At 39.9% G+C, this 23,700-nt stretch overlaps 1 protein-coding gene across 4 annotated transcripts in view; it reads left to right on the forward strand.

Annotated features, from left to right (window-relative positions):
* CSDE1 (cold shock domain containing E1) overlaps positions 1-10,545 on the forward strand; it is a 45,058-nt gene extending 34,513 nt beyond the window's left edge. For all 4 annotated transcript variants that reach the window (XM_063297382.1, XM_063297383.1, XM_063297380.1 and 1 more), the window contains 3 exons: positions 3,680-3,843; positions 4,413-4,545; positions 9,242-10,545. In XM_063297382.1, coding sequence (XP_063153452.1) covers positions 3,680-3,843; positions 4,413-4,545; positions 9,242-9,289 — 345 coding nt within the window. In that variant the 3' untranslated portion in view covers positions 9,290-10,545. The remainder of the gene's footprint in view (positions 1-3,679; positions 3,844-4,412; positions 4,546-9,241) is intronic.
* The last annotated feature ends 13,155 nt before the right edge of the window (positions 10,546-23,700 follow it).

Below are 23,700 nucleotides of genomic sequence, written 5' to 3' on the forward strand. Positions count from 1 at the left end.
TGTGCTGTGCAGTTTCACCAGATGTGATTTATCTTTGTCTCTCTCTTCATAGTTTGTGTTTATTAAATTTATATCTTTCTTTTATTCTTCCACTGAAACACAGATTAAACTTGCTTTAGCAAACTTGCTTTAGCTGTATCAAATACTCTAAAACAATGTGTATGAATTTTGTTTCTGGGTTTGACAGCAGCTTTGTTTTTTTAACAGATAGAAATATTGGAATCATTCATGTCATTCTATAATAAAAGTGGGCAAAAGTTTTCCAACAGTGCATCCATTGCTTATTGGTTGTCCTCTTTCCTTCCACCTTTCCCAGCGTTACAGACTTCTAAAGAGAGTTAGGTCTTTCCAGAATGTGTCCAAAATATGGTAATTTGAGCCTGGTCATTTATGCCTTTAATGAGAACTCTGGATTAATTTGTTCATTGTTCCATTTTTGTTTTGTTTTGTTTTGTTTCCTTGGCTGTACATGGTATTTTTAAGTCTTCTGTGACTCCAAAGTTCAAATTAGAAAGCCAATTTGCTTCTTCAAAATCCAACTTTCACTTCCATAGAGTGTCTGAAGGAAAACCATTACTTGCATGATTCTGATCTTTGTAAAAATGGACACATCCTGGCATCTGAATATCTTTTGCAAGGCTTTCATTGCTATTCTACCAAATCCTGTAGAGTATTTCATGACTTCTAGTTCCTTTACTGTTGATGGTTGATCCTAAAAAGCAGATGCTCTTCAACTCTTCAATATCTTCACTGTCAGTTCCAAGACTGGTTACTGTACTTGTCATAAATTTGATCATCTTTATATTTAATCTTAGTCCCATTTTTTCACTATGTTCCTTGACTTTCATTATTAGAATTTGCAGATAATTTGCATTTTCAGCTGTCAGAATAGTGTATCAGCATAGTGCACATTATTGATGTTTTTTCCTCCAGTTTTAAAGCCATACTCCTTTTCCTCTGATCCAACTTCCCTCAGTACATTTTCAGGAAATAGGCTGAATAAGTAAAGGGAGTGTATACAGCCTTGCTTCACTCCTTTGCTGACCTGCAGCACCATGTTCAATTCAGACTGTAGCTTCCTGTCCTGCATATAGGTTTTGCATGAGGACAATGTGTTCTGGGATTCCATTTTTCCTTTTTTGTTTTAATAGTAATTTTATTAAAGATTACAATTACAACAATAAAAACTAATACAAGCTAAAAAATAAAAGAATAAAAATAAAAAATAGGTGCAGAAGAGAAAAAATAATATAGCAAAGAAAAAGAAAAGAAATAAAGAAGTGACTTCCCCCTTCATCACAGCAAGAGTAAACAATTTTAGTAACTTATCACCTCTTAAAATAAAACAAATGATCTCTTCTTATCATATCCCATCTCTTATCTATAAACAAATCCTTAAAACCTTGTTGTTCAGTCCTGATGGCAGTAAAAGTCCATTAAGGGATACCAGAGATGCTATTTTAACCTTGATCAAATAAACCAACTTTATATTCCTTCTTTTTACTTCTAACAATCTTGATTTTTAGTCCCTTCAAATAATGTCTTAGAACTTGATTTCTTTTCATTTTTTCTTTGTCCCTTCTCACAAAATTCTTCAAAGCTTTAACAAGCCTTTTTTGTAGATCCAATATAGGAAAATTATCCAGGTCACTCTCTTGGTATATCCTTTTTAACTATTAAGACATCAGCTGGTTTCTTTTGTATGTCCAGTGCAACATCTTTTTCCATGTCATTCTTGTAGCCTATCATTTTTAAATTCACTTTCAAATCAGTCTCAATCTTGTCAGATAAAACCTGTTCCTCTTCTATAACATATTTCAAACACAGTCTATCTATAGAGGCAGACGTTCTTAAAAGTAACTTCTGGGTCCATTGTTCAAAAATATCCTTCAATATTTCCAATGTGAAAATATTTTGCTTTACTCTCTAATTGTGAGTTGAGTTGAAGTGTTTTTTTCTCCTTTAATTATAATCTTTAGTTCCCTCTAGTGTCCAATTTTTAAAGTCTTATTTAAAAAAAGAATTCAAAACAGAAGCATTTTCCCACAGGAAGGATTCTTTATAATTAATTCCAAAATCTTAGTTCAAATTTATCTGGACGCTTAGTCCATTTGTAACTTTCTAAAATCAGAGTTTTAATCACTCTTTTGCTATTTATTCCAAAAAAAAATTTTTTTTAAGTCCTTAAACTTGTATTTAAAACTTCTATCACTAAGGATTGAAGGAAGCTCACCTAGTGCTGTAAAAACTAGTTGAATCATCATCAGTCCACCATTTCTTCCCAGGAAGTCTTGGGATTCCATTTTTCCTAAGGACATTTCACACTTGACATGGTCAATACAAACAAAGGCCTTTCTATAATCAGTAAAGCACATACTGACTTCTTGTTGATATTTTGGGTTTCTCAATTATCCACTGTCCATCAGCAATAATGTCTCTAATGGCTAAGCTTTTTCTAAAACCAGCTTGAACATCTGGCATCTCTCTTTCCATTTAGGGTTCTAATCTGCATTGGATGATCCTAAGTATTATTTTGCTAGCATGTTACATTTAGAATGTTGTACAACAGTTTGCACACTTTTGTTAAGTCTCCTTTCTTTGGTTTTGGTATGTAGGCTGACTTCTTCCAATTTGTTGGCCACTGTGTTGTTCTCCAGATTTGTTGGTATAATTTGATTAGAACCTTTACAGATTATTCTTCTGTTGCTTGCCACATTTCTGTATTTAATACTTTAATAATAGTAGCAGTAAAATATCCCTCCATCAACCTAAACTATACTGTTGAATTTAAGAAATCCAAGTAACTAGGAAACAATGGTTATTATGTGTATGCAGAATATTCTGTGTATGAAACTGCCATTTTTTTATTTCCTGTGCTTGAACTGAACCACAGGTGTTTCTGATGAACTGAGACTGTTGTGCTCTGGGTCAAACATGGGTATTATGGCAGAAGTGGCTCAAGGGTGTGAAAGAAAAGCAAGGACATCAGCTGATGAGACGGAGGGAAGGGGAGGTGCTGGGCAGATTGATGTTATTATAAGGAGAGAAGGAAAAGCCCTTGGAAGACTGGGAGTCAGGCTGCCTAGTCAGAATTGTTGTGTTGGAAGTTGCAGAAGGAATGGGGGCAGCATACACCAGCTTTGTCCTATTTGTCCTATGAAATCCCTCTGGGATCCTTCCAGATTTGATTTCATTCAAAACCTAGAAGCCAGAACAAACATGTTCTGTGTTCAATCCTAAAAAGTTGAGTAGAACCTCTAGAATAAGATAATTAATTCTAAATGTGTTTTAACACCAGATTCCAGTTCAGTGGTCTCCAGTTTCTAGAACACAGCACCTGGAAGCCTAAAATCCACTCCTATAACATTAATATTAAGGTTATTCTGAATATCTGAAAGTATGGCCAGGTTTTAGAGGCCTTGTGTTTGGCTCGTTAACAAAATAAAGTAGCTGTACTTTCAACTTTTAATTTGGGTGGAAGTATGAAATTACTACTGATAGAAGGAAGCCATCTTTCCTCTTAGTTTCTGTTAATAGAGAGTTGGGATTTTTCTAAAACAGAAAATGTGTCCTTATGTTGGGGGGGGGGATCAGCAATCTGAAGGGTACGGGAAATGTCTGTAGAAAATATATTGTCTGCATTGTGCAATTAATAAGATAATTTCCATTCCTCTTTCAGTTTGGTTTCATAAACTATGAAGTAGGGGACAGCAAAAAACTCTTTTTTCATGTGAAAGAAGTTCAGGATGGAGTGGAATTGCAGGCTGGTGACGAAGTAGAGTTTTCAGTCATCCTTAATCAACGCACAGGGAAATGCAGTGCCTGTAATGTGTGGCGTGTTAGGTAAGAAACTGCTAATTATTGGCTGTATTATTATTCTTTTCACAGAAGTAAATTAAGCAATCTGATCTCAGGAATATTACAGAAGATATTTCATTAGCTGTTCTTTTCTTGCAGCATTATATCAGTTTCGGTAAATTAATCTGTACCAGCATTAGTGCATATTTTTTGTTTACAAAAATATATATTCCATTTAATTCACTGATGTGCTGATAAATAAATATCATAGCTTTGCAACCTTAATTGATTATTGTGATGTTAAGCTTCACTTGGTGTTAATATAAAATTACCATGTTTCATAGAAGTATCACATCTTTTGAAAATAATTATATAGGAAAGCATCTGGCCTCCTACTTGAGGGCATTTCTTTGGTTTGCTCTGCATTTGAGCTTACATTTGGAAGTTTATTGTAGAAACCAAATATTCTGATTTTCATTTTATTTCTCACTTAGTAATCATTTAGGGCTGTATGGGAGGGGAAATCAAAAGCCATAGTACCTTTATAATTAAGTTAGTTCTTTTTCCTCTTCTTTTCTCATTCTCCCATTGATTTGGTTGATTTCTATTAACAGTGAAGGTGCTAAGGCTGTAGCTGCTCCACGTCCTGATAGACTTGTTAATCGTTTAAAGAGCATTAATTTGGATGATGCCAGTGCTCCTCGTCTAACTGTTCTTCGTCAGCCAAGGGGACCGGATAATTCAAAGGTATGTTACAGGAAATTTGCCCAATATTCCATAATATTGGAAATTCAGCTTCTATGATAGAATGACATAATTTCTGATGGCCACATCATTGGAATGGGAAGTTACGAATTTCTTACATTTCCTATTTGAACTGGACAAGGATGTGCATAGGGTGGGAGTAGGCAATTTAGTATTATTGAAATGTTTTAGACTACAATTCCTATAATCCTATTAATTAATAGCTAATTAATATTAGCTATTTCACTGGAACTAATGGAAGTTGTAGTCTAAACATTCTTGACAAAGTGATGTCCATCAGGTGAGGAAGAATCAGAAGGGGCTGAACAACAATGCTGGCATAAAGCAAAAAAGATAGAACATTTTGTAACACTTGATTAACATATATCGATATGGGGCCTTTGGTATTAGAGATTAAATCCAAACTAAGTAATGAGGATTGTTGTTGGGAAAGGAAGGAGGAGAAAGACAAGGAAGTATGGCTATGAACAGACAGGAGTTACTTAACTATAATTGAGAATAAAGGTTGTCAGCCAAAGAATGGATGAGGAAGAAATAGTTTTGAGGAGGAATTTGAAGAAAGAGAAGCTGTACCATTTGTTGAGGAATATGTTTTCAGTGTAAGTTTCAGCAAGAGAAGAATCATTTGACTGGCTTTAAAGAATAAACATTCAGACCATAGAGGATAGTAAAGTTAACACAGTTTGAAGGTGTCTTGTTCTTCAAAGTAACAAAAGGTAAACTTCAGAAGAAAACTTTCATGGAAAGTTTTAAATATGAAGAACTTATGCTGAATAAAGATGATAGAAAGCCTGTAAACAGTTTTGTAGAGAAGTATTGCATGGACTGAGCAATTGAGGTAGCTCAGAAAGACAAAAAATGATTTTAGTTGGTATCTGGCAACAGAACTACATATGGTAATCAGAGAAGAAGGAGGAATAAAGGAAGTTGATGCTTCATGCTGTATCAGCAATGTATTTTGTGGTGTTATCTACATCTATGAAAGAGTGAACAGGAAAATGAGAAGAAGTCATTTTTCCCTTCTCAGGAATAGTTTATACTCACAGGATTTGATGGGATCACTCCAGGCAAGAGTGTAGAGGCTGAATAATAAAGAGCAAAATCCAAATCCCAAGACAAAGGTGTGTGCTTAGAGTATAGTGGTGAGAAGACTAAGTGAGAATACTGAATGAAAATTTGAAGATTTTATCTCTCATCTGTCAGGATGCCTTTTGCTTCAAGAGAATTTTTGTCAGCAGGGTGGGAAGGGAGATTGTTTTTTGCAATTCTCATTTTACCTTGCAGTCCTGTCCCACTCCCACATCCAGTTATCTTTCACAGTTACAGAGAGCCTTTAGTTCTCCAGAACACCCAGGTGTAGAAGGAACTGCAAAAAGAGGGGGAAGAGAGTTGTGAAATTCTAAGATTGTCTTCCTCTCCAGAATTTCCCATTCTTTGCTCACTCACTTTTCACAGAGATTCCAGAAAATGTATGTCTGTTTACTGCAAGTATCTTTTAGGCTGCTTTGGTTCAATGAATCTACGTGGCTTACAGACAAAAAATATACAACAAATAAAATCGTATGAACAATTTAAACCATAATTCAATTAATAACAACTATAATTTTTGTAAAACCATAATAGTGCCAAAGATGCCTGAGGCGCCTACTTGTCACAATCCAAATCCCCTAATGCCTACTTAAACAGCCAGGTTTTTAACAACTTTCTCAATGTTAATAATGAGGATGTTCTTATTTCTGAGGTTGGCTGGTTCCACAACAGGTGAGCTTTGAGAGGGGACACACGTCTCCAGGTCCCCTTCTTCCATATCTCATGGGGAGTAGAGACTGTTAATGAGGGCTCTACCAACTCACCCTGGTGGACAGATTCTGTGTGTTCACTGAAAATATTTCATTCCGGTGTACTATTTTTTTTGCTCTCTCTTGATTCTGGAGATATTCTTTGTGTTAATCTGCAATTATATGTTGTGGTCTCTGTGAGTCACACATAAGGGTGTAGAGTGTGTTCAGAACCTTCTAGAGCTTACAGAATTGTTTGTAGGAGAAGTATCCTCTACACACACCATGTGACTAAGTGTGGCTTCCCCAACTCATTTAGTTTGCTTTTGTCTATCAAACATTAGTATATTTGTCCTTGAACACTGATAGTTCTTAAATGCTGTTTTATTTTAAAACTTTTATTTTAATTCTCCTTTAATGTTGCAACTCTTTTAAAACAATTATTCCCAGTTATACTTGTCTTCCAATTCTGTGTTTTACTATTGGTTTCTCCATGGCCTTGAGAGTTTATAAAGCTAAATGGAAATATTTTGAAGAATTTGCCTGAAAAGAACAATTTGATCACCTTCCTCATATTTGGCATTTCTATTGTATTTCAAACAGCAAGACTTGGTTCTTCCTTCAATGATGGTATACCTTCTGACCATCTCCTCCCTTTTTCCTTCAGTGGGAGATACTTTTCTTTTTCTAAACCACTGATGAAGCATTTCATTAAAAGCTTGGCATGCTTCTATCTCTTTGCATTTCTACCTATTCCATCTTGGAGCTTTCTCCTTGTTCTTTGTTAATGCTGAAATTCTTTGAGCCTGTAGATACTGTCCCATTTATTTGTTATGGAAGGCAGCAGTTTTGATAGCAAAAACATCAGCTGGAGAACTATGCCTTAAGAAAAAATGTTCTCTTCTTTATCTTCCATGGGGCAAAATAGTCCTTCATCTAGCTGCCTCCTTCCAAAATTGGTCCCAATGTTGTCAATATTATACAGCCCATATTAGCTCTCAACCTGACACAAATAGAAATATCACTTCATTCTCTTAATATTTGTTCCGTACTTTACTTAGAATACATGGTATGATTCTGCAAAGACCAGCATTGATATCTGGCCTTCCAAATCCCACTTATAGGATACAGTTTCCCCCCCTGGCATTTTTCTAAATGGATATTGGCAGCCATCATGCTTCATTCCCCGTTGGCTAAGCAAGAATGCCCCCTTCCAATCCATACTCACTACACAGGAAGGACTTTTCAGCAGCTTTTCTCTGACAAATTTTCTAACTGCAACTATGGTGGGCTCTTTATCCAAAATTAAAACTAGACCTGCACTCCCAGAGAAGTGCAACTTTTAGAACGATCACCTTTCTTTGATGACCAGACCTCTCCTGAGTAAGAAGCTGGCTATTCACCCATATGTATGAATCACATGACTTGTTTTCTTCACCCTCTTAGTGTCAGATGACCTCACTATTCCTTTGGGTCCCATGTTGGCCTTAGGAACTGAAGGGGTTTGGTGTGAGCTGCACTTAGTGGCATGGTTTACATGGAGGGAGAGCCAGTTTGGTGTAATAGTTAAGGCACCAGGCTAGAAACCAGGAGACTGTGAGTTCTAATCCCGCCTTAGCCACAAAACCTGTCATGAGTGAGGATGGCGAGCAGGGGGCTCCCATCCAGGCTGTAAAGCGCATGCGTAGTACTGAGGAATTAGGTGGCCATTCAAAGAGACACAGATCGGGCCCGCCTTAGCCTTTGGGGTTTATATGTCTGGGTTTTTCCCACGCTTCTTCAGTTTGTTAGGATTCTCTGTTATATAGTAAAGGTAAAGGTTTCCCTTGACGTAAAGTCCAGTCATGTCCGACTCTAGGGGGCGGTGCTCATCTCCGTTTCTAAGCCTTAGAGCCGGCGTTGTCCGTAGACACTTCCAGGTCATGTGGCCAGCATGACGACACGGAACGCCGTTACCTTCCCGCCGAAGCGGTACCTATTGATCTACTCACATTTGCATGTTTCTGAACTGCTAGGTGAGCAGGAGCTGGGACTAGCAACGGGAGCTCACCCCGCCACGCGGTTTCGAACCGCCGACCTTCCGATCGGCAGCTCAGCGGTTTAATCCGCAGCGCCACTGCGTCCCGCTTCTCTGTTATATAGCAGTAATAAAACACTAGAGACCTATTCCTTGTCTCAGCGTGGTTCCTGGCTGTTAGGACAAAACCAGCTGCATGACTCTCAGCCCTAGGAAGAAGGCAATGGCAAACCACTCCCAAAACACCTTGCCAAAAAAACTGCAGGGACTTGTCCAGGCAGTCTCTGAGAATTGGACATGATTGAACGGATTAAAAAAAAAGATGAGGCTCCTATCAAAAAAATCTGTAAGCTCTGGAAGTTTTCAAACAAAGCTCTATGCACATACAACTTCAGTTACAAGTAAGTTACTACTTCTTGACCAATACTTATCTATGCAGGATGGACAAGCCAGATTTTAGTCAGGATTTTGGGATGCAATGTTGCTTTTAATTAAACTTCTTTTTATTTGCTTTTTTTGGTGTAGCTTTGTTGTTGAGAGAAAACTATAATTAGTTTTTGACTAACTTGACTATATTCATGACTAATTTTTAAGAGCAAAAAAAGAATACACTAAATAGGACTTGAAAACAGGAATGTGTGGAACATTCTGTTTTCATTTTTGGTTAATTTTAGGAAATATCTCAGGTCCACAAATTACAAAGGACCAGGCTCTGTGGAGACATTTGAAAACATGGCGTGTTTAAACATGGATAAGAGCAAGAAATGGGAGAAAGTGTGAGCTCACTAGCAGAATGAATATTTGTGATGCCTATAGCTCTCTTTACTTTCACTGTTACTTCAAGATCCAATTTAAACTTATGATACTATTTTGCCATTTACAGGGATTTGGTACAGAGCGAAAGATTCGTCAAGCTGGTGTTATCGACTAACTGGTCTCAAAGCAACTAACAACATTGGAAGAAGGGTGGGGTCTGGTGAAGGGTACTGAATATCCTTGTATTCATCCCTTCCAAAATCTAAGGAGCTATTACACCAGTTTTAACACCTTCCTCATGTTATGTTTAAAAATAAATTTATGAAACAGTTTTAAAATATGCACAGTTGCATCCTGGAGAACCTAAGGTGGCGCCTTATATTAACACATTTTAGAAGCTTTTTGAATGGTGCATTTAAAGCAACTGGTAACCGCAAATCTACTTTGCCTCTTTAAGTAAACATTATAGACAGTTCTACTCTGGTAGACCTTATGAAATTCTGCACTGAAAAGAATATATATAGACACAACATGTATATATTTTCCTTAATTCAAGTCTGCCAAGGTATTACTATGCCTTAGGTCTCAATTATTTTATCCTCTCCAAGGCAGGGAAGGTTGACTTTCTGTTCATTTTCATCCAGTTTTGAGGATCATATAGGATAGATATACTAACTGTATTATATAGAATCCTGTATGAGTACTCAGACATTTCTTTAATGGCCAAATGTTAATGTTTTTATGTCTCATTTAAACTCAGATCCATTTAGCAAGCAAAATTATCTCCTAGATCTCACTGAACGTATTTTCCAGAGTAGACTACTAGGTTGGTTTTTTTTTTTTTTGTAATAATCTAAAATTAGCATGCACAGTGCAGAATTTCATAAGGATAAGGTGTGCCATCAGTGTGGTAACTTAAAGATATTTAAAACAATGCACAATTTGCTGCTTACAACACTGCAGCTTCTAAACCTGGTTTATTTTACTGATTTAAAAAAAAATTAAAAAGTTGTGCCTGAAGTGAATACATTTTTTTTTTGCAGCCAACACCCAGTGTACTGTAAAAGAATACTTAGGCTTTCCATAGCTGTATTGAGACTTTCATCAAGGTGAAATAGTTGATGTCTGTGTGCTTTTTTTTTTCCCCCTCCTTCCAGGCCCCTTCTCCCCACCCCTTCCTTCCCTCAGCCACACTTTATCAAGCAAGCAAACTGAATGATTGGTCTAAGTATTACTTTAACCAAAAAGATCAGGAGTTATTTTCTTTGAATAGAGGGCAGTACTGTGTTTTTCCATGTTACCTCTATTCTCAATTTAGGGTTTTTCTTCTCTGGGAGATGCATTATCTTTGTAAAACAAACATTGCTTTCTCCAATTTTTCTGTTAATGGCAAAGAATGGAAATAGAATAAAGTTTTACTGATTTTGAAAATTTGCCTCTGTCTTATAACTTTTGTCCCTGTCTTGTAACTTCTTCATTGACATTTCCCACTCCAAAAATCTATTTTCCTGCTTGGCCAGTTTCTATATTCTCAAAAGACATTCCAGACCCTGAATAAAAAGTGAGACTTTCCCCATTTTTATGGATGATCAGGCACTGTAGCAAATTTGTGCTCTAACTTTAGGGGTTTTCAACAGCACAGACCACCATTCCTTTATATTAGTCACCAATAAATGTAGATAGTGTCTTTTCTCTAATCCAGGGTTTCTCAACCTTAGCAAGTTTAAGATGTGTGGACTTCAATTCCCAGAATTTCATAGCCAGCAAGCTGTCTGGGGAATTTTGGGAGTTGAAGTCCACACATCTTAAAGTTGCTAACATTGAGAAACCCTGCTCTAATCAAAGAAGTTAATTTATCCATCTCAGCAAGATCTGTCAACTTCACCAACCATTTCTCCATAGTGAGTACAGTTGAATCTTTACATATTTGCATATAATAATCTTGCCGCAGTAATCATAGATTGAAATAATCTTCCATGGCTTTTTCCTGTTTATCCATTGGTCCCAAAAGGAAAAGTTCTGGTTTCAATTGAATATTAATCTTTAAAATCCTCTGTATCAAAATATGTATTTGAATCCATTTTTTAAAAGCTTTTTTACATGTCCACCAAGCATGATAAAATGTCCATGTTCTCCACATTTCCAACATACATTTGAATTGCCTTTATACATTCTAGATAATTTCTCTGGCATCATGTACCAACAATACATCATTTTATAAAAATGTAAATAACCCTTTTGACCACATATTTTCCCATTGGTCCATCTGTGTATTATAAACAAAATTCTTAGCCTACTTTATCATATATTTTTAACCTGATCTTCTGTTTCAAATTTCAACAAAAGTTTATACATTTTAGCAATTACATTTTCATCATCAGTGCACAATTGTACTTCAAATTCCGTCTTACTTTGCTCCATACCATAAATTTTGTCCATTTTGAATCTTTCTGATAACTAAATGGGAATAAAATAATTAAATACAAAATAATAAAATAATATCCAAGTATTTTACTTTTTTCTCAATTTAAAACCAGTTTTCTTAATAAGTTTTATTTGATCTTCTAATTTCATATTTTTGTTAACATCTTTGCTTCTGATTATTAACCTTAAAACCTGCCTACATACCAAACTCCTTTAATTTTCCCATTAATGTTTCTACTCCCTCTAGTGATCTTCTAAAATTTAACACCAAATCATCTGCAAATGCCCGTAACTTACAAGTTTCTTAATCTTAACTCCCATAATTCTCTCGTCTTACGTCTCTATTCAGTACCTCAAGAACTAATATGAACAAAAATGGAGACAGCGGACTTTCTTGTCCCTTTTTGAATCTCTCAAGGTTTTTTTAGTTCTCCATTAACAATTATTTGTGCTTTCTGTGAGATATAAATCAATCTTACCTATTTAATGAAATTATCTCCAAGGTTCATAAGTTCCAGAACTCTACACAATGAAATCTAATTCAAATTGTCAAAGACCTCTGCATCTAAGAATATCAATGCAGCTTGTTTTTCATTATGTTGCTCCAAATATTCCAAAATATTCAACATTTCTAATAGCTCATAGTTGTCGTTTAGGTAAAAACCTGCATTGATCTTCATAAATAAAACCCTGTAAAATTATCTTCAACCTTTTGGCCAAAATTGTAAATAGTTTATAGTTATTCAATAAAGATATTGGTTGATAATTAATGTTAAAGTCAAATCTTGTCTCTCTTCAGGTATTAATGCTATATTAGCCTCTCCAGCTATCAGGAATCTTTCCATTCTGTAGAATAATATTGTAAAGGTTTTATAAGCATATCCTCAGAACATTATAGTAAGAGGCGGCAACTCATCTAGACCAGGTGCCTTTTCTGTTTTAGTCTTTTTGATAGCTTCACACGGCTCACTTATTGTTATAGGTCCATTCAAAATTTGTCTCTGATTCTCTGTAATCTTCAGTAAATTCTGTTTATGCAAATATTTATCCACTTTTTCTGAGGAAATTAATTGCCTCTGTAAAAGCTTAATTTGGTGAGTAATAGTTGTCATCCCTGGGGATTTTTAAAAATAATTTTTCCTTTTTTTATCTTATCCAAAATCACTTGTATTTTCTCTTGCCTTCTCTTTTTAAATTCACTATTACGTTGTATGAAATAACCTCTTACAAAGGCTTTATTTATATCCCAAACCATCCTTCTGTGCCTTTATTTAGATTATTCTTAAAATATTCCTTTAACTTTTTACAATCATCCACCACCATTTCTTTTTATAACAACATCTCATTCAATCTCCACCTAAAAGATCCATTTTATTTATTTATTTATTCAAATTTAGCTACCGCCCCTCTTCCCTAAAAGAGGGACTCTGGGCGGTTTACAATAAAATCAGGCTCCAAATATAAACATTAAAATCTCATAAAAACAATTATTATAAACTACAGTAAATAAATATAGAATCCAAGAAAGGTATAAAATCCAGGCTGGTGGGAGGGACTCTAGGGTGTGAGCCACCCCCAAGAATGGTTATTCACTTTCCCGCCCCAGGTGAGATGGCAGAACCAGGTCTTCAGGGCCTTCCGGAAGGTCAGGAGTGAAGAGGCCTGCCTCACCTCCAGGGGCAAGATGTTCCAGAGGATGGGGGCCACTACAGAGAAGGCCTGTTTCCTGGACCCCGCCAGATGAAATTCTCTTATGGACTGGGTCCGCAACATGATCGGGTGGGGCGGGCCAATGTAATGGGGATGAGACGGTCCCTCAGGTAACCTGGCCCCATGCCATGTAGGTCTTTAAAGGTGATAACCAACACCTTGAATTGGACCTGGAAGCAAACTGGCACCCAGTGCAGCTCACGCAGCAACGGTGTTATATGTGCCGACCTAGGCGCACCAAAAATAGCCAACTGGGTGCCAGCTGAAGCTTCCAGATACTCTTCAAGGGTAGCCCCATGTAGAGTGCATTGCAGTAGTCTATATGGGAGATGACCAGGGAGTGACCGGAGGGCTTCCTGTTCCAGGAACAGACGTAACTGGTGCACAACCCGAAGTTGTGCAAAGGCCTTCCTGGCCACGACTGCTACCTGCTCTTTGAGCAGGAGTCGTGAGTCCAGGAGAACCCCCAGATTATGCACTGAGTCTGTCTGAGGCAGTGCAACCCCATCCAGAATGATGACAATTTCCCGGAAGATGAAGCACCATCAATCCACAGCCACTCTGTCTTACCAGGGTTCAGTTGAAGCCTGTTGTTCCCCATCCAGACCCCCACAGCCCCCAGGCACTGAGAAAGGACAGTCACTGCATCACTTACCTCACCCGGGATGCAGATGTATAATTGGGTATCATCAGCATACTGATGATACCTCATCCCGTGGTGGCAGATGATCTCACCCAGTGGTTTCATGTAGATGTTAAATAAGAGAGGAGATAGAACTGAACCCTGCGGCACCCCACAATGGAGGGGTCAAGAGTCGGATCTCTATCATCACCACCGACTGGGACCGGCCATGGAGGAAGGAGGTGAACCAGCACAGAACGCCGCCCACCCCCAACTCCCTGAGCCGTCCCATGGTGGGAGATCATTCATAAGTGCGACCAATGCAGTTTCTGCCCCATATCCTGGCCTGAAACCTGACTGAAAGGGGTCCAGATAATCCATTTCATCCAGGATCCTCTGGAGTTGCAACGCCACCACCTTCCCTAAAAAGGGGAGGTGGGAGACTGGATGAAAATTGTCCAGCACAGTTGGGTCCAGAGATGGCTTCTTGAGGAGGGGGCACACCAGTGCCTCCTTAAAGGTGACCGGGAACACCCCCTCCCTCAAGGATGTATTTACCATCGCTTGGACCCAACCACACGTCACCTCCCGAGCTGCCTTCACCAGCCAGGAGGGGCATGGATCTAAATAACAGGTGGTGGCATCCACAATCCAGAGGATCCTGTCCACTTCCTCGGGTCCAACTGGATCAAACTGTTCCCACATAACAAGGCTAAAACGTTCCCTCGGTATCTCCACAGTCCCTGCTTCACGCATGGAGTCCAACTTAGACCGGATCCGAGTGATTTTATCCTGCAGATGCTCAGAAAACTCTTCCGCATGGCCCTGTAGGTGGGTCACTGGGCCCACATTCCCCAAAAGGGTATGTGTGAACTTAAACAGGGCTGTCGGATGACCATCTGTGGATGCAATAAGAGTGGAGAAATACTGCCGTTTCACCGCTCTTACCGCCACAAGGTAGGCCTTAATAGCGGCTCTAGCTTGTGTTTGGTCAGATTCTGTCTTCCTCCAGCGGCGCTCTAGGCATCTCTTAAGCCTCTTCAAAACCCTCAGCTCCTCCGTAAACCACAGGGAGTGTCAGGTTGGATGAGGCAGGGAAGGCTGCACAGGCGCGATCCTGTCCAAGACCCCGGCCACCTCCCTATTCCAGGCAGCAGCCAGGGCCTCCGCTGGACCGTGCAGCAGATCCTTGGGTACAACCCCCAGCTCCCTCTGAAACCTCACTGGGTCCATCAGTCGCCGGGAGTGGACCAACCAAATGGGTCCTGCCTCCCTGCGGAGGGGGGCTGCATAGGAGAACCTGAGGGCCACCAGGGTGTGATCTGACCATGACAATGGGGATAAATGCGGCTCTCCCCTCAGATTACGTTGCTACTGCTCCAACAAGAGAATCAAGTCTGGAGTGAGACCACTGTCTCAAGTCGGGTCCCAGATAATCTGGGACAGGCCCATGGTAGCCATGAACTCCTGAGCTGCCTCCGAGGCACGCCCCAGGGAAGGCAGATTGAAGTCCCCCAGAACCATAAGTCTGGGGAACTCCACCGCCAAACCCAAGATGGCCTCCAGCAGCTCAGGCAGGGAGGTTGCTACGCAGCAGGGGGGCTGGTACAGTAGCAGTACTCCCAACTATTCTCAAGAACCCAACTTGAAGAACAGGGTCTCACACCCGGTTACTTGTGGGGCAGGGCCCCTGAAGGCCACCAGAGACTCTTGGATGACAACAGCCACCCCTCCTCCCCATCCCTGGTATCTCGGCTGGTGCCACACCCGAAACCCAGCTGGGCACATTTCCAAGAGGGCTACCCCCCCTTCTGAGCCCAGCCAGGTCTCAGTGATACACGCCAGGTCTGCCCCCTCCTCTGCGATCAAATTCCATATGAGGGGGGCTTTGTTGTTAACTGACCTGGCGTTAAGCAGCAGCAGCTGGAGACCAGGGCCTGGGTCTGAACTCGGAGGGCCGGAACACACCACCAGTAACAGACACCGGGGCCGTCTTCCCCGAAGATGGCCCGCCCTCCAGTTCCCGTCATAACATCTCCGACCCATCACCACCTCGATGGTACACCCCACCCTATAGCCCCCAGAATTTCCAGGCCTGGTTGCCTCCAGTCCCAGACCTCCAGAAACCCTGGATGGAAATAAGGGTCTCCTCCTCCACTCACACATCCTCAACAGTCAATCAACAACCAGGCAATGGCCGGCCCCACAGCACACCAGCTCACACTCTCGGCGCTGTGGGAGTCTAGCCAAAGCTCTGCACACCCTCCCTGTGCCCCCCTCAGCCTCTCTCACTGGTTGATGGGGAGCACCCACCCATTCCTGTCCCCCACCCCGTCTCCCACACCCCATCTCTCCCTTTTAAAAGTTAAAATCACTGGATTGTGATCTGCAAAATCTTTGGTAATGTCTCTACTTTATAAACATTATTAGCCAAAGTCTTAGAAATCCAAATCATACCTATTATTGAAAAAAATCTATGTCTTTCAGAAAAGTAAGTATATTCTTTCCAGCTCAATGGAAAAGTAAGTATATTCGTTCCAGCTCGATGGAAATAGGCAATTGAGATTTTTAAAACAAATTTTTATATCTATATAAATGAAATGTTACAGTAAAAGATAAAAAGAATATACTTTAAATTTATGGTTAACAAAGTCACAGGGTAGTTACAGAAAGCAAAATTTTAAAAATTCTACTGTAGAGTCAGGCATTCCAATGTCTTGTCCTATATAAAAATCACAATTTTTATATATCCATGCATCAACAAACTCCAAATTATTCATTAAATCAAAACCACCATTCCTCATATAGAATTACATCACAGTTTCAATGGGAAGGTGAAGAATGTGTATCCTGATAGAAAATCAACTGCATACCTCCCTGGGCCTTTCAAAATATACATTGTATTATATAACAATACATAGCAATATGTTTATAATAATCTAGGATATATGCAAAACAAATCTGTAACAGTAGAAATAAATGTTATTGCCTCCATTTATCTGCTTAAATTAAAGATTACAAGTGAAGTCAAGTATCTTTACACAGGTCAGAGTATTAAATACGCATTTTCTAAATAGTACATGAATGTAGATAGTTACGTTAATCCATAGGATAAGTCCAATAATATATAGATCAGAGTATAAAAAAAAGTTGAGGATGCTTCTGAATTACCCAGAAATTTCTAGTAAACCATGAGATTATGATCTTGCTTCCACATTCTGTTACCTGTAATGGTAGAATTCTGTGTGGAATACATAGATGTACTGATACAGTACAGGTAGGTCTCGATTTGTGCAGTTATCAAATCCCAGGAAATGGTCACATTATTTGAATTAATCTATATAAATGAAATACTACAGTAAAGATAAAAAGAATATATTTTAAATTTATGGTTAACAAAGTCACAGGGTAGTTACAGAAAGCAAAATTTTAAAAATTCTACTGTAGAGTCAGGCATTCCGATATCTTGTCCTATTTTAGCATTGGTAATGTCCATGTTCATGTTGTTCAATTACCTATCAAATATTTGCTCTAATGTAATAAGCGTCTTTTTTTAAACTTGTAATGTTTTCCTTTGATGCAATCTTCCTTTTCTCCATTTTGCACACACGAAAATTAGCATCTAAAATCCCAACCACAACTGTGCATGCGCTAGCCTCGCATTAACTGAATTTTGGGTCACATTAAATATGACCTGGTATCAATTTACAATTTGCACTAAAACGAATATGGATTATTTGAATTTGTACTAATTGCGACCTATCTGTAATCCAAATTTCTGGCTTAGTATTAAGTGTCAACCAAGCCATTACTATCATAAACCACCTATTTATATATGGATATTGAATTTTGCTACAATGATTGGGTTTGTAGATGTTGTTTATCCTGAATCAAAACAACTCTACTGGATCAGGCCTGAAGCCAATAGGATTGTGCTATGGATTCAGTTCCAGAAAGGTGCTTCAGGAACAGGAATATATCTCCTGGGGAAAAGGCTGTTCTTTAAAGAGTTGCAAATAGGTTCACTCCATTATTTAGTCCAGCATTCTGTCATACACTGATCAGGTGGATGCAGCCTGGAAGCTCAGAAGCAGAAATTAAGTGCAGAATGATTTCCACCATTGCTTCCTAGCAATTTATATTTTATTATGTTGGTATAATACAGCCACTCATAGAATGTATTCTATTAATTTGTTTTCTTTACTTCTAAAATATCTAAATGTAACATACCTAGCAATGGCAGTTAATACAACATTTTAGCCTTGCACTAATAATCTAGATTTTAGTGGTTTTACCGCAAAACATCAAAATTAATTTCTTTCCCAACAAAGGAAAAATAAAGGTGAAGTGACTTTATTTATTTATTTAGATGTATGTGCCACCCCTCTTGCCACAGTGATTCTGGGTGGCAAACAAGTTTAAACAAAAACCACAATATAAAATCATTAAAACTTACATTAAAAACATATAATTCAAAAAAGAAACATCAGCCAAGAGTGAAAACATATAATATAAACCTACCCGGGGTTCACTAACTTTGCAACGCATGCCTGGGCAAACATTCTACCAAGGTACAGTAATCATTTATTTGCTCTAATTTTCATCAGTTATGTATAATTTGCAATTGTTTAGTTTATTTCCCCTTTCAAACACAACCAACTTGGTCTTCAACACATAATTTTCAAATTCATACTCCTTGCTACATCCAAAAATCAAGCATTTGGTGAAAATCATGCAGGTTTTCAGTCAACAAAACTGTCTACTTATGGAAGTATATGCACATTCATATACCCAATCAACACATCTCTAATCTTACTACAAGCATTTGTTACACATTTATCAATACATATATTACAGGTGGTCCTCAGTTAACAATGGTAATCGGGACAGGGAACTCCATTGCTAAGTTACACGGTTGTAAAGCGTGAAGTCACGTGACCACACCAACTTACTCATGGCAATTCTAGTTGCCATAGTTAGGCGAATCCTGTGCAGTTGTTAGGTGTGACATCACATGATCATCATTTGCAACCTCCTGCCAGCTTCCCCACTGAGTTTCCTTGTTGGAAGTTGGCAGTGAAGGTTGCAAATAGTGATCATGTGACCACAGGATGCTGTGATGTACCTGAGACAGTTGCCAAGCACCTGATTATGTGACTGGGGACGCTGTGATGATCGCAATTATGAGAGCCAGTCGTCTCATTCAGTGCCATTGTACCTTCGAATGGTCGCTGAACAAGTGGTCACTGAAGGACTACTTGTACATAACCAAAGAACAACACACATCTTTGTCTTCCTCCCTGCTCAGTGTTGAACTGTTTACTAAGCCAATACATTTGTTTTCACACATGCTTTATTTATCTCATTTAGGAATCAATCTCCATATTTGCACAAAATGTTCTGTAATTCAAGCCTAGTTCACTTTATCATACACTCTCATATTCACACATTTCTCCATGACCTGAAGGGAAAAAAAACCCTAATCTGCATACCACGTGAAATAAAGCCACACTCCTCTTCCCAAATATTGCTCATTGTCCTCTTGTCCCCTTTCAGTGTGACATGTAACACATATAACAAACAAATCCAGCTATAATTTTTCTATATACTCTTGCTACCTTTCTTGTACTAAAAACACATTTTTCAAATCACTAAGCACAGGATGAAGTCTTTACACACACATTAAACAAACTGCACAACTATTTCATTTTCATCATCTCAGTTTTCAACATTCTCCCAACATTTTTTACTTCCTTTTCATCATTTGTATGGGGAAAGATTAGCATTTATAGCATTAATTTCAATTCGACATATCGGTATCATTCCCACTGATTTGACTTGATTATGTGCCATCATGTTGGTGTGATTCTTAGTGACCACATAGATATTCTCCAAGAGGATCCATCCCCAACGTGGTCCTTCAGGTCTTCAAATTGTGCATCTATTGCCTCTGTAACTGAGTCCATACACCCTGATGGTTGTCCTCCTCTCTTTCCTGCCACCTTTCTCAGCATTATAGATTTCTCCAGAGAGGTAGGTCTTTGCATAATGTGTCCAAAGTACTATAATTTTAACCTGATCATTTATGCCTCAAGTGAGAACCCTGAGTTGGTTTGTTTGATGATCCTTTTTTTGTTTGTTTTCTTGGCTATCCATGCTATTCACAGGAGTTTTCTCCAATGTTCAAAAGTGTCAATACTCTATTCTTCTTCAAAGTCCAACTTCCGTAAAGCGTCATAGGAAAACCACCGCCTGCACAATTCTGATCTTTGTAGGTACAGACACATCAGGGCATTAGAATATCTTTGGAAAAATTCATTGCTACTCTATCAAGTGGAAGTCTGCAGTGTATTTCATGACTGCTGGTTCCTTAACTGTTGACAGTTGATCCCAAAAGAGAGAAGCTATCCATTACTTCAATTTCTTCATTGTTATTTCTAAGGCTGGTTGCTGTACCTGTTGTCATTAGTTTCATCTTCTTATATCTAATCTTAGTCACACTTTTCTACTGTGCTCCTTGACTTTTGTTATTTGAGCTTGCAGATCATTGGAATTTTCAGGTATCAGAATATTGTCATCGGCATACTGAAGATTACTTACGTTTCTTCCTCCAATTTTAAAATCACACACATCTTTCAATCCAGATTCTCTCAATATACAGTGCATTCGGAAAGTATTCAGACCCCCTTCACTTTTTTCAATTTTGTTATGTTGCAGCCTGATTCTACAATCATTGAAATTCATTTTTTTCTCATTAATCTACACTCAGTACCCCATAATGACAAAGTGAAAACAGAATTTTAGAAATGTCTGTAAATTTATTAAAAAGGAAAAACTGAAATATCACATGTACGTAAGTATTCAGACCCTTTACTCAGTACTTTGTTGAAGCACCTTTGGCAGCAATTACAGCCTTGAGTCTTTTTCGGTATGATGTGACAAGCTTTGCACACCTGGATTAGGGGATTTTCTGCCATTCTTTGCAAATCCTCTCAAGCTCAATCAGGTTGGATGGGGACCATTGGTGGACAGCCATTTTCAGGTCTCTTCAGAGATGTTCAATACAGTTCAAGTCAGGGCTTTGGCTGGGCCACCCTAGGACATTCACAGAGTTGTCCCTAAGCCATTCCTGTGTTGTCTTGGCTGTGTGCTTAGATTGTTGTCATGTTGGAAGGTGAACCTTCAGGCCAGTCTGAGGTCCTGAGCACTGTGGAACAGGTTTTCATTGAGGATATCTCTGTACTTTGCTTCATTCAGCTTTCCCTCAACCCTGACCAGTCTCCCAGTCCCTGCTGCTGAAAAACACCCCCACAGCATGATGCTGCCACCACGCTTCACTGTTGGGATGGTATTGGGCAGGTGATGAGCAGTGTCTGGTGTCCTCCAGACATAACATTTAGAATTGAGGCCAAACAGTTCAATCTTGGTTTCATCAGACCAGAGAATCTTGTTCCTCACGGTCTAAGAGTCCTTCAGGTGCTTTTTTGCCAACTCCAAGTGGGCTTTCATGTGTTTTGCACTGAGGAGAGGCTTCCATCTAGCCACTCTGCCATAAAGCCCAGATCGGTGGAGGGCTGCAGTGATGGTTGGCCTTCTGGAACTTTGTCCCATCTCCACACAGGATCTCTGGAGCTCAGTCAGAGTGACCATCGGGTTCTTGGTCACCTCTCTTACTAAGGCTCTTCTCCCCCGATTGCTCAGTTTGGCTGGGCGACCAGCTCTTGGAAGAGTCCTGGTTGTGCCAAACTTCTTCCATTTGAGAATTATGGAGGCCACTGTGCTCTCCGGACCCTTTAGTGCAGCAGAAATTTTTTTGTAGCCTTCCCCAGGTCTGTGCCTTGCAATAATCCTGTCTCTGAGCTCTGCAGGCAGTTCCTCTGACCTCATGGCTTTTGCTCTGATACAGTATGCATTGTCAGCTGTGAGGCCTTCTATAGAGAGGTGTGTGCCTTTCCAAATTATGTCCAATCAGTTTAATTTACCACAGGTGGACTCCAATCAAGGTGTAGAAACAGCTCAGCAACTATCAAGAGAAATGGGAGGCACCTGAGCCAAATTTCAAGTGTTGTTGCAAAGGGTCTGAATACTTACGTACATGTTGTCATGTTACCCATTTCAGTGTTCTGTTAACATTGTAACGTTTCACATGTCATCTTCTGTTCCATGTTACTTCACCCATGCAGGCTTTTTCCATTCCTCCGCCCTCCGTTGTTTTGAGGGTTTGGAATGTATGTTTGGGTTTGCGCTCCTGCTCAAGGTTACTTTCCCAGGCGCGTCTAACGGTTCCTAGCACCTGGGAGGGGGCATGCACTGACAAGGGATGGGGGCGGAACTTGCTCACAGGCAATGCTTTTAAGTTTGTATTTGGCGCGCTTTTGCTCATTCTCAGCTTTCTCTGTATTTGCATACTATTCCTTTAATAAATCAGTTATCTTTAAGCCCGAGCTTGTGAGACTGAGTATTTGGGATTAGGCAACCATTACATAAAGCTGAGAATCATTTTAACCATCTTCCGCTAGCCCCACCCAATCGTTGGATAAGAGGGAACGCTAGCGATGACCAAACATCAGCTTCGCGCAAGTGAAGGGAGCGAGGAAGAGCAGGAGGCGGCAAGGATCCGGCCAGCTCTAACCTCGAGAGCGCAAAGAGCGGCACGTCGGGAGATGCGGGATGTCCAATTAGATGAGTTGCTGATATCCATGCAGGAGAGCCTCAGGAGTGAACACAAAACTGTAATGGAAAGAGCACCTGGGAGGGGGTCTCCACAATTATCCTGGGAGCCCGAAATTCCCTTGTCACCGAGGGTGGTGGTAACCAACCAACCCCTGGAAGAGCCGGTCACTCCTGCTCGTATGAGAGCATTAGAGGACAAAATGGATCTAATAGTGACAATCCTGAAGGATCTCCCCAGGGGTGCAGAGCCCACCCCGGAAGATTGGGAGGAAGAGCCGTCACAATACCCAAGGCATAGCACCCTGCCACCCAGGGGGAGAAGCAAGACTCGATCAACCCGTCAGGTGGGGGGGCAAGAGGCAAGACCTCCTAGGGATCGGCCACCCATGGGAGCTCGGCGTACGCTGACATTCACGGAACCGCCACAGCCAGCTGAGCCGGTAAGAAACTTCCCACCGTTTGGAGTGAAGTTCGATGGGGATCCCACTACGCTCTCCTTCTTTATCACTAATGCTAAGAATTATATGGAGGATTGGGGCCGGAACCTTCGGTCAGAACATGGCAAAATCAATTTTATTGCCAACAAACTGAGAGGGAGGGCAGCTGATTGGTATGTGCAACTGTGCCAGACCGAGGCAGCAGAGTTAGAGGACTTCGATGACTTTTTGTGGGCACTTAAACAGCATTTCGAAGACCCTCTAGCCCAAGAAACAGCTAAAAACGCCCTGAGGAAGCTCTACCAAGGGTCCCTCTCAGTTGCCAATTATGCGCTGGAATTTAAAGCGTTATCAGGGAAAGTAGAAGACTGGTCTGAGCCAACTTTAATTGAAATGTTTAAGCAAGGGCTAGAACCAGAAATCCTTCGTTGGGCACTAGGAAGAGATGATCCTAAAACGCTATACGGGTGGATCCAGTTGGCGGGCAGCGCAGAAAATGCCCTGCAAACCTATGCCCATACCAAAGAGCTTAGACAATCCCGACTTGCCAGAGGAGCGCGCACGACTGGACTTGCTAGCCGCCCCAAACCAAAAGCCTGGGAAGAGGAAAGGGAACGACGGTTCTCCAAAGGTCAATGCTTGAGATGTGGGAAGGAAGGGCATCGAGCCACGTCGTGCCCCAGACGCCGTCCAGAAGAACGACAGACGAAACCTGCAGTA

This window comes from Candoia aspera, chromosome 3, assembly GCF_035149785.1.
Source record: "Candoia aspera isolate rCanAsp1 chromosome 3, rCanAsp1.hap2, whole genome shotgun sequence".
Lineage (NCBI taxonomy): Eukaryota > Metazoa > Chordata > Lepidosauria > Squamata > Boidae > Candoia > Candoia aspera.